A 12,679-nucleotide genomic window follows, 5' to 3' on the forward strand; every position below is an offset into this window, starting at 1 on the left:
ATATATATATATATATATATATATATATGTATGTATGTATGTAAATAAATTTTTAATATTTAATGGAAGCAACAGAGTGACATTGATGATGCCAGGTTTGCCTGACTGGCTCTCGTGTTGGTGGCATGTAAAAAGCACCAGCCAAACGTGGTTGATGCCAGTGCCCCCCGACTGGCTCCCGTGCTGGTGGCACATAAAAAGCACCATCCGAATGTAGTTGATGCCAGGTCCGCCTGACTGGCACCCATGCTAGTGGCATGTAAAAAGCATCATCTGAATGTGGTTGATGCTAATGCCCCCTGACTGGTTCCCGTACCTGTTGCATGTAAAAAGCACTATTTGAAAATAATTGGTGCCAGGGCCACCTAACTGGCTTCTCTGCTGGTGGCATTTAAAAAGCACCCACTACACTCTCGGAGTGGTTGGTGTTAGGAAGGACATCCAGCTGTAGAAACATTGCCAAATAAGATTGGAGCCTGGTGCAGCCGCTGGCTTTCCAGACCTCAGTCAAATCGTCCAACCCATGCCAGCATGGAAAACGGATGTTAAATGATGAAGATGATGATAATGATTTTACTTGGACCAGTCTGTCTAATGCAGGGGTGTGGGGGTGTTGTAACTCTCATCACAACACTTTTCCTTTTACGCAAACTGTCAAATTTATCCTAAACTGCCTGTAACTAGGATGCAGTGATGAAATCTATGTATGTATAACTATGATGTATATGTGTGTGTATAACTAGGATGTACTTTTGTAGTATATTTATGTGTATATGTAGGATATATTGATGTGGTGTTTGTATTTATGTTTACAATGGTGTAGCTAATTATTTTTGAATACAGCAAACATTTTGAAATACTTCTCAAGTAATATCTCAGATTGAAGATGTAACCTCTCAGTGTGGAAGATCCTCTTACACAAAAACCAAAATCCAACCATATCTGTAATAAAGAGAGAGGATCCACAATGTTATCTGCCTATGGAGACACAACATGGTCATGCATACAAACTAGAATATCATAATGGATGGCAGATGATTGGGAGAAAAGGTACCAGTGGGGAATGTTATGCTTCTTACTGTGTAACACTTATTGTTGATTGTATTTTATTTCTTTTAATCATCTTATAGCATCAAGTTCCAGCTATTACTCAACCTCAACATCAGAAGGCAATGAATGTTCTCATTGAAAGAGCACAAGCGCAAAACGTAAGTTTGATTTAGTGAATGTTTACCTTTGATAACTGTGAGTATTTACCTTTGATTAACTGTGAGTGTTTACCTGTGATAACTTTGGGTGTTTACCTTTGATAATCATGAGTGTTTACCTTTGATAGCCGTGAGTGTTTACCTTTGGTAACCATGAGTGTTTACCTTTGGCAACTGAGTGTTTACTTTGATAACTGACAGTGTTTACTTTTGATAACCACAGATGATTACCTCTGATAACCATGAGTGTTTACCTTTGGCAACTGAGTGTTTACTTTGATAACTGACAGTGTTTACTTTTGATAACCACAAATGATTACCTCTGATAACCATGAGTGTTTACCTTTGATAACTTTGGGTGTTTACTTTTGATAACCATGAGTGTTTACCTTTGGTAACTGTGAGTGTTTACCTTTGGTAACTGTGTTTACCTTTGGTAACTGTGTTTACCTTTGGTAACTGTGTTTACCTTTGATAACTGCGAGTGTTTACTTTTGATAACTGCGAGTGTTTACTTTTGATAACCTTGAGTGTTTACTTTTGATAACTGCGAGTGTTTACTTTTGATAACTGCGAGTGTTTCCTTTTGATAACTGCAAGTGTTTACCTCTGGTAACTGCAAGTGTTTACCTCTGGTAACTGTGAGTGTTTACCTCTGGTAACCGTGAGTGTTTACCTCTGGTAACCGTGAGTGTTTACCTCTGGTAACCGTGAGTGTTTACCTCTGGTAACCGTGAGTGTTTACCTCTGGTAACTGTGAGTGTTTATCTTTGGTAACTATGGGTGTTTACCTTTGATAACCATGAGTGTTTGCCTCTGGTAACCACGGTCGTTTGCCTCTGGTAACTGCGACTGTTTGCCTCTGGTAACCGTGGCCGTTTGCCTCTGGTAACCACGAGCGTTTTTTAAAATTTTTTTTATTTATTTATTATTTTTTGCCCCCGGTAACCACGAGCGTTTGCTTCCGGTAACCGCGTCCGTTTGCCTCCAAAAACCGCAGCCGTTTGCCTCTGGAAACTGCGCCCGTTTACCTCTGTAGCCACACCCGTTTGCCTCTGGTAATCGTGAGCATTTGCCTCCGGTAGCCGCGAGCGTTTGCCTCCAGTAACTGCAAGTGTTTGCCTCCGGTAGCTGCGAGTGTTTGCCTCCGGTAACCGCGAGCGTTTCCTTCTGGTAATTTCAAGTGTTTGCTTCTTGTAATTTTGAGTGCTTACCTCTGTTAATACGAGTGTTTACCTCTGATACTCCCAATTGTTTGCCTCTGATAATAAATGTCAAGTGTTACCTCTGATAATGTCGAATGTTTACCTTTGATAATTCCGAGTGTTTGCCTTTGGTAATCCCGAGTGTTTACCTCCAATAATTTTGAGGGCTGTTTTTTTAGGATTTGGTTAAGTTAACCAGGCATAACTATGATGTTTATATGATGTATATATGTATGTGTGTTATTAGGATGTATTTTTATAATATATGTGTGCATCTTGTTTCAGTCATTTGACTGTGGCCATACTGGGGCACCACCTTGAATAATTTTTAGTTGAATGAATTGACCCCAGTACTTATTTTTTTAAAACCTGATATTTATTCTTTTGATCTCTTTTGCTGAATTGCCAAGTTATGGGGACGTAAACACACCAGCATTAGTTGTCAGGTAGTGGAAGGAGATAAACAAGGACACAAAGACACACACACACGTATATGATGGGCTTCTTTCAGTTTCTGTGTACCAAATCCACTCACAAGGTTTTTGGCTAGCCTGAGGCTATAGTAGAAGGCATTTGCCGAAGGTGTTGCGCAGTGGGACTGAACCCAGAACCATGTGGTTGGGAAGCAAGCTACTTACCACACAGCTGTAACTGTACCTATATGTAAGATTTATTGACTTAATGGATGTATTTATGTTTTCCAAGATGTAGCTAATTCTATTTGAAGAGAGGAAACTTTTGAGATATTTCTCACATGGCTGTGTGGTAAGAGGCTTGCTTCCCAACCACATGGTTCTGGGTTCAGTTCCACTGTGTGGCACCTTGAGCGAGTGTCTTCTACTGTAGTCTTGGACCGACCAAAGCCTTGTGAGTGGATTTTGTAGATGGGAACTAAAAGAAACCCATCGTATATATATATATATATATATATGTATGTGTGTGTGTGTGTGTGACAGATTGTCAGCATTTACACTGCCACAAGACCTTGGTATGTGAAAAAAAAGAAAATCCATGAATCTCATTTTATTTTGTTATTCTTGCAGAATCCACTGTACACTGTATCAGGAAATGTACCTGGTTTAAACAATGACACAACCAATTATGAACCATTTCAACTTTTGAATATATCATTAGCAATCCAGTTGGCTCGAATATGGCTAAGTGACCACGATCAAGGTAAAAAAAAAAAAATTATCCTGCTTATTTATATCATGACTTTCTTGTAGATTAATGATGGATTAATGATTTTTGCTATTTTAGATGTTTTTTTTAAAAATGTTATTGGAGTATTTTAATGCAGTGACAGTGGTTTCAAATTTTGGCACAAGGCCAGCAATTTCTGGGGAAGGGGTAAGCCAATTACATTGACTGCCATACACTGAAAGGCAAAGTCGACTCTGAAAGTCACCTTTGAAAGGCAAAGTCAACCCTGATGGCATTTGAACTCAGAACGTAAAGTCAGAAGAAATACCACTAAGCATTTTGCCTGTCTTGCTAAGAATTCTGCCAACTTGCCATCTTATTTCCATGTATTGGTATTATTGATGTCTGGTATCAATACAAGGTGGTAGATTTCTAATTTACTAGTGGTTAGGGATTTAAGAAGTTCACTTTGCAATCATCTTGTTCAGTCCAATTGCACAGCATCTCGAGCAAGTGCTTTCTATAACTCTGGGCTGACCTGTTCCTTGTGTGCAAATTTAGTAGATGGAAATTGAAAGGACTCCATCAAACGTGTTTATTTGTCTCTCCTTGTCTTGATATTGCATGCTAATTCTAAACAAAGATCACCAGTGTATAAGCTGTATTGTTTGTTTGCAATCTCTTATGAAAACTTTGTGCTGCTTATGTCTGAAGAACTAGAGAAAATATTATTTTGCTTGGAAACAATTGAGGTTTTGTTGACAGGAAGAGCATCCCACCATAGAAAAACTGCCTTAATGAATTTCATCTGACCTATGTTAGCATTGAATGAGGAACATTAAAACAATGACAAGTGAGTAGAGCTTAAACAAATGTATCAGTCAGACAGTCTATTTTAATATTATTTCTACTTATTTGAGTGGTAGACTTAATCTATTATACAAATTAACATTACCATGTGGCACTTTGGTGTTTTTATTGGAAGCCTGTAAAATGTTATGTATACTGCTTTTCCTTCTGTGATTAAGCCATGTAAAAAATGCATATTACTATGTTGGTGGTATGTATTTTTTCTACCTCAGAAGGATAAAAAGCAATTGTTGATCTAACGGTGTTCACTAAAATTAAATGACAAGGTACAAAATAAGCAAGAACTTAAATCATATCTGAAATTTGTAGGTCAAATAGACTTAGATCAAAAGCATATCAACTATGACCATCCTGTCTTGCCAATTTTTTTTTAGGTTGTACCAAGGGAGACTTGGTTGCCATTCCCAGTAGATCAAATAACTATTTAACCCTTTAGTGTTCAGACTGGCCAAAAGTAAAAATACTTTTGAGACTTCTTGGTTTTTTTCAATGTTTGAAGAGAAGTGTATATCTTAGTTTTTAATGATATGGTGTCAGCAAGTACCAATTCCAACTTTGAAGGTTTTACTCTTGATGATGTATAAAACATAAATGAAAAGTCATTTGTCTTCAGATGAATCTGATATTGATATTTATGAATCTTCATCGGACAAGGAAGATTTTGATAATGAAAGTCAAATTTAATCTGAAAGATCAGCTAAAATTACATAACTATAAACCAATGGTATATAAGCACCCATTGACAAAATTTCAAATCTGTATGTAAAAAATTAACAAAGTTACAAGCAAATATTGTGGACACCCCTCTTGAACTTCAATAAGTCAAAATAATGTGAACAAATAGCCATTACATTTGACAGATTAATCTGAACACTAAAGGGTTAAAGCAGTCATGGTCAAACGTGTGTTTTTTTCAGGACTTTCTGAATGGCATGTCTAATGATAATATACCTTGAATTTTTTTTAGTAGAGTAGCCTGCCTGATGACGAGTCATGTCTAAAGTGACCTGCTTCTTGGAAAAGGCTTTCTTGTTTACTTGTATGTTGAAATGTTGGTGTTAGTGGTCTTCTTTAATTGAAACTAGAAGATAACCATCTGACTCATTTTACCCTTATATAATCTGATATCCTCTCTTTTATCTCTAATCTTATCAGAGAACTGTCGGAAACAGTGGTTTAATGATTGCAATATCCAATCAGGGTCAACAAACCTACCAGTTCTTGATTTTGATTTTCCAGATTTCTCCAAATTCATTAGAGGTAAATGTTATTTTTGTCTTGTCAATCATTGATTCGAAAGTCCAGATGCAATATACCATAATCAACAGAATGCATTATCACAGCTACAGTTGATGAAACTTTTAATTTCCAATTTTACTCTTCAAAGTCAAATCCTTAAAGAAAAAAAAACTGTAATTTTATCAAGCATTCAACACCACCACCACCACCACCACCACCATCACCACCATCATCATCTTCCTCATAATCATTTAATGTCTATTTTCCATGTTGGTGTAGGTTGGATGGTTTGATTGGAGCCGGCAAGCCAGAGGACTCCAGCAAGCCCCAATATTTGCTTGGCATGATTTCTACAACTCAATATACTTCTTAATGCCAACCACTTTAGAGAGTGTAGTGAGTGCTTTTCATGTGGCACCAGCATCACTGAGGTCACCAAGTAATTCGCAAGACAAGACCTCTCAGCTGAGTGGGTGTAGATTTGAGGAAGGTGGCTTTATACCATATGGTGGGAGGTTAAAGTATGATAAAGAGTCAGTTACAGGTGTCTGTGAAAGTAAGAGATTGTGGTTGTGATGTGTCAAGGTGTACCCTCAAATTACATGAAGGTGAATATAAGTGAAGTGATATGGAAAATTGGACAGGGTGAGTGGGTAAGTAAGTAAGCACCCCTACAATTAAACAGTTAAGAAGTACATATACCAGTGAATGGGATGTAAAATTAGTGCCTGTTGTTCATAGCATTTTTTTCTAAGTTGCACTTAACTGCTTCCTCCTTCTATAGGACAAACAAAAGTAGACAATCTTGATTAGATGGCAATAGCCAATCAAACTAGTTGCGCTGTTGCCTGGATATTTATTGATTTTAGTTCTTCTGATTAGCATCCTGTTTTGCATAAAACATATATCTCAGCCCTATCACTAATCCCTTACCTCTTGCCTGTTCCCTGCCATCCTCCCCCAGCCTCCCTTCTTACCATTCTTCTTTCATCCCTCTGCCCAGTTATCATTACCCTCTCTCTTTTGTTCTCATCCCTGGCTCTGGATATCTCTTTCTTTTGCACTCCACCTCCACACACTTCACATCATCTGTACTGCCACTTTTACCTCTTTGATCCACTCCTACTACTTCCATTTTGCCCACTCCAAACTGATATCTATGACTGACCATTCCTTCACTAGTGATCACCATTCATTTCATACACCTCTGTTCTCAACTTTATCCACCTGCCACTCTGTTTGCACTCTCATAAACTTACCTACCCACAGTCCCTCTCCAATCCTACTTACCATTTTTTTTATATTCACCTTATTGTATTTTGTGGATACACCATGACATCTCATCACTGTCATCTTTTCTCTTTTCTCTCTTTCCATCTGAAGCAGATATTTATCTCCTCTATAGCAAGACACATGTTCTTGTCTCCCTATCAGATTTTTACCTCTTCATCACCTGACACAAAGCCATCTCCCTCAGTATTTCATCTACCTCAGTTGAGGGGTCTTTCTTGTGAGTTACTTGGCAATTTTTCTGATGTTGTTACCACATAAAAAGCACCCAGTACATTCTGTAAAGTGGTTGGCATTAGGAAGGGAATCTAGCTGTAGGAACCAGGCCAAAATGGATGGTAGAGCTGACTTGCCAGCTCCTGTCAAACTGTCCAACCTATGCCAATATGGAAAAAAAAAGATGTTAAATGACAATGATGATGACAATGTATAGCGATAATACTGACTTAACTTGGAGCTCAAATTTCACTATTAATGACTTATTCAACTGGTTGAATAAGCTGTTAAAGGCTTGAGGTTGCAATCAAATCAATAGTTAACTATTACTGTACTGAACTGATAGAATCCCACTATTAGTAAATATTTTATTATCTGCAAGTTTCTGTTATTGTTCCTTGTATTTCCTTCTTTAATCTACACACCTTATGACACTGAATACTTTTGAAACTAAGCTAAGCAACACATGTGAGCACTAATCTTTACAAGCAGTAACTCCTAGTAAGAACTGACTGGATGTGATAACTTTTCCAACTCCTGCCAGCTTGGAAAGCAGATGTCCACTCACACACACATGCTTGGATACATGCACACACACACACGTTTTCTACTATAGTTTTGAGTTGACCAATGCCTTGTGAGTGAATCTGCTATACAGAAAATGTATGGAAGCTCATTGCACATGTATGCATGCATGTGTGTGTGTGTGTGTGTGTGTGTGTGTGTGTGTGTGTGTGTTCAGTTATTGATATCTTACAGCATTGCTTGTCATTGACTGAGCCAAAAAACATTAATATTGTATTTGCATTTGTTGTAGACATTATGATCTGCTGCTTTGTTTTATTCAAAAATCTATGGAATAAGAAAAATCCTTTATTTGAAAAATAGATAAAGGCTTGGCAACAAGAACACCTGACCATAAAATACTGCCTGAAATAAGTCTTTTGTCCAATTCATGTTCTCCTAGAAAATGGACATTAAAAAAATATGAACATTCATGTTTCATACAGTTCTATATTTAAGAGATGAGGAATTATGTACATTATTTATATTTGACATACATTTGTCCTCATCTTGTTTGTTGTTAACACGTTTCGGCTAATATACCCTCCAGCCTTCATCAGGTGACTTGGGGAAATTTCGAACATGGGGTCTCATTCCTAAGGTATTTTTCAATGTTATTATTATTACGGCATATGGTGTAGCGGTTAAGAGCGCGGGCTAGTAACCCCAAGTTTCTGAGTTCGATTCCAGGCAGTGACTTGAATAATAATAATAATAATAACAACAACAACATCGAAAAATACCTTAGGAATGAGAACCCAGGTTTGAAATTTCCCCAAGTCACCTGATGAAGGCTGGAGGGTATATCAGCCGAAACGTGTTAACAACAAATAAGATCAGGACAAATATCTGTCAAATGTAAATAATATTCATGTTTAAACAGGCCAGATCTGACATCTCACACTTACTCTCCAATGTTATTCTAAAAAGAAACAATCACATCATCAAAACCCCAAAGCTATGAGATAATGCATATTTAATTCAAAACTGTTAATAAATAAGTATTACATTTGACAAAGTAATCTGAATGCTAAAAGGTTAAAGCTTATGAGTGGCCCATCTTTTGCATATGGGACTTTGGTGATGGTTTGAGGTGGTAAAATGTATGTCTTATAATGCCATCAAATACAGTACTTATACAGAGCTCTCTTTTCTCATCTCTCAGTTATGGTTAAGTCTAACAATGCTGCTCTCACATTTTAGTGTTGGGAACATGTCTGAAAAATTCTTTGAAAGATACTTTTTATGAATAAATGTTCTACCTGGAAAGATTTTCATTGTTGCAGACATGTATGGTTGAGAAGTTTGTTTTGCAACATTGTAGTTTGGGGTTCAGCATCTTGGACATGTCATCTTTTATAGCTCTGAACTGACCAATTCCTTGTGAGATTAGGAAAGTTATTCTTAAGATTAGGAAAGTTGATGACATAATTCAGAGTTCAGTAAGAATGTTATGATCAAGCATCTCATATTAAGAATATTGACTTGGGTATGGCAGGTTGAAATACATTCATATTCTAATCATTGGCTGCCTTTCTCTGCAGGAATTAAGACCTGTCACATACCTGGTCGATTACAAATTATAAAACATGAATCAGTGAGTTTCTACTTGGATGGTGCTCACACTGAGGAGAGCATGAAAGTAAGAAGAAACTTCATTTTATTGTAACATTAACCCTTTTATTACCATATTTTTGTTAAAATACATTGCCTTTCTTTTAACTAATTTTGAAAATATTGAATTTAGTAAGATAATTTTGTCGTTATTGAGTTTGGAACATAACTTCATGTGAAATTTTGATGGGAGGTTTTTAATTTAGTTCATTTAAAAACAGTAAGTTTCTATCATAGAACTAAGGATGTTCTAAGTGGGGTTGGTACCAAAAGGGTTAAACCACCATCATCATAATTATTTTCATGTTGATTTTACTATGTATGTATGGATGAGAGAGGTTTTCTCTCACACAGTATTTTGTCATTTGTTGCAATCCATCATCATCTTTGTGAGGTTCAACTGTTTCAGTCAGTCTCCATCACTACTTCCCTGGTTGTTGTCTTTTAACAGATGTTAAAGGATAATGACGATGAATATGATGAGCTGAAGGGAAAAAAAGGATTCAGATTGTTATGTCTCAAGCTACTGCTATCTAGCACCTTCGGATGATCTCTACTCAACCGCTGCACGACTGCTACTCAACAGTCACTCAACTCTCTACCACGGTCAGACTACCTCTATTTATATGTCTTGGACGATCCTACTTCTTCGCTTGGGGGCGTCGACACAACACAGATTAACCAGCTGTCTAAGGGAAGACCATTATTTCAGATGTGTGATATGTGTGAAGGACGATAGGAAAGACTTCATTGTTTATACACATCCAGTGGAGTATCCTCACATCATTTTATTCATACCTTTGCACATCTCTACTTTCAGTGGCCATAATTTGCTTCCATGAAGTATCCTATTTTGTGTGTATGTAACATACAATCTGGCTTTTGTTTTTTTAAGAGAGAGTAGCCCTTTTTTCTCAGCAGAAGTAATATTTCCTTGAACTTTTTCCACCCTGTTCTAATTTTACTATTCTACCTATTATGCTTTTGCAGCAGCTGCCTCTACCGTTAATTATGACACCTAATTAACAGAAGTTGTATACTACTTCTAGAGAACTTTCGGAGTGTTGATAAAATTCATGTGATGGCTATTCTAACTACTAACTATGCCTATGCATCTTTTATATACAAAGTCTATTTTTGTCAGACACTGTATCTTTTGTGTACCATACTTTACAGGGGTACACAGCATAAAATTATTTCAAGCTACTTCTTTTCTGTATATTGTGCATGGCTACTTCCTCGAAGTCAGTTTTATATATTTATTTGATATGTAAAACTTTTTGTCCTCAATAGGTTTACTTTTGGGCCTGCTTCTATATCTGGAAATTTTCTTGCAAGTCATTGAAAAATTTGGTTATGAGGACCAGATCATTAGCATACAGGAGTTCTCTGTTAATGCCTGAGTAGCTATAATAAACAAGAAGTGGCTGAGAACAGCCTTGATGGACGCTTACATCCATATTAAATTCTTCACTGAATGTAGTATTAATTCTCATCTTGTTGACATTAAATTGATATGTCAGGTTCTGAAAGTAGCAAAAAGCATTACAGTGCAGCTAATCAGAATATAGCTTTTATAACATACTGTCGGCTCACATGACCTTATCTGAAGGCTGCGATTGGTTGGGTTGCATCTTGGCGCGCAATAGAACAAGAGACAAACTGCGCCAATACCAACCAATCAGAGTGGTGGACACAACAGGGTCCAAAAGTGCGGCCGAAGGCTAGCTGTTACCCACTACGTCCGTATTCATGTATATATAACACACACAGAAAGAGAGAGAGAGAGAGAGAAGTACGCTACAATAGTCTAGTTGCTTTCCCAGCTGTTATATCCATAAAAAGCCCTTTCAGTTGTATAGTTATCAACTTCAATATCAGGTGTCTCTATTGTGTCTGGTTGGAGACTCCCTTCCATGTGTTTTACTTATACAATAATCTCTCATAGTAGCATTTCCTTACCTCCTCCTTCTCAGCATCAATGATAGTGAGTGTGATGTTAATACTCTGTAACACACTTTTCAACAATAACATCTCAATTTACACTGACACATTGCCTCACAATCCAGAAAGAACTCATGCTTGTTTCTCACAACATAGAATATTGGTTAATCTCTTACTTTCAACATCTCGTCTTACTAGGTATACCTGATGTTTAGTTTATCTTCAATCTACCTAATATTGTTTCTTGTGTTCTCCTTCCTTCCATCCTTTTCCAGTCTGCCTCTTGGTTTTTCTGTTTCTCTACAGTACATCTCCACCACTATATCATTCTCTATTTTATTAGAACCTTGTTTTGTCTATAGATTTTGAGGTAATCTGCTGGAAACTTCGTGGCAACAGTCCTTTTCTCGTCTGTCAGTTCTAACAGTAATGCATAAGCAGAAATCACTGTTGCTGTCCTATTTCCTATGATATAAGCCTAAGCTCAGTTATTCTGATGCATATTCTGACCACCTGAAAAACAGAAAAAATTAATGTGAAAGATTAAATATAATTGTTCCTACACCTAATTTTTATCTCATTGTTTCTGAAATACCTAGCATATTTGACCAAATATGTTGAACATGTGTCTGAACTGTTACCTAGTATGGCATTTCTATTTTTATTTATAGGTATAGAATAGGACATCATGCAGTTTAGAAGTCACTGTATTCCTATGACAACAATGACAGGGTTTTCTGCATCAAAATAGGTTTAGAATTATACCAGAATGACTAATGGAAATGAATCTAATCTGAAAAGCAATTTAGGCATTGATGTAACTTATTTTATTTTAAAATTACTGTTGGATTGTTTTAAAATCCTCATCATTCCTTTCCATTTTAATACTCTATTCCATTCCACCTTCAAACTACATTTGTCAAAATTAACACAATTCCAATGTATGAATTTCTGTTTTAGGAGAAAATTTAGTCTCTAAAACAGTAATTAGAACTTTATATGACATGTATCCCTCTCTCTATTTTGATAGGCCTGTACTGACTGGTTTCTGAAACAATGTAATCTAGAGATGAAATCCAAGTACGTAGTATGAAGTAATGTGCTGTTTCATCAAATTATTTTATATATCCTTTTTTTCATTATGTATTATACTGTTTTATTCCTACCCTTTCTTGCCAAATAACTTTTTGTGCATTTTTCTTTCCTGATCCTAACACTGCTAGCTGAAAGTAACTGTAAGAGGTGTGTCGTGTGTGTGTGTGTATGTGTATAGGGGTGGGGAGAGAGAGAGAAAGGCAATTATAAGTCCAACAGCTGTTTCTGGGGGTTTGGAGATCCATAATAATGTTGGTAGGTAAATGTAGTCCATCAGTTGTTGAACTTATA

General features: G+C 36.7%; 1 protein-coding gene across 1 annotated transcript in view; it reads left to right on the forward strand.

Annotated features, from left to right (window-relative positions):
- Positions 1 to 12,679, forward strand: part of LOC106869592 (folylpolyglutamate synthase, mitochondrial) — a 38,448-nt gene that overhangs the window by 17,806 nt on the left and 7,963 nt on the right. Inside the window, exons 6-10 of the mRNA XM_014915395.2 lie at positions 1,131 to 1,208; positions 3,457 to 3,589; positions 5,582 to 5,686; positions 9,280 to 9,377; positions 12,324 to 12,373. Of these exons, the coding sequence (XP_014770881.1) occupies positions 1,131 to 1,208; positions 3,457 to 3,589; positions 5,582 to 5,686; positions 9,280 to 9,377; positions 12,324 to 12,373 (464 nt within the window). The remainder of the gene's footprint in view (positions 1 to 1,130; positions 1,209 to 3,456; positions 3,590 to 5,581; positions 5,687 to 9,279; positions 9,378 to 12,323; positions 12,374 to 12,679) is intronic.

Source organism: Octopus bimaculoides, chromosome 1, assembly GCF_001194135.2.
Source record: "Octopus bimaculoides isolate UCB-OBI-ISO-001 chromosome 1, ASM119413v2, whole genome shotgun sequence".
Classification (NCBI taxonomy): domain Eukaryota; kingdom Metazoa; phylum Mollusca; class Cephalopoda; order Octopoda; family Octopodidae; genus Octopus; species Octopus bimaculoides.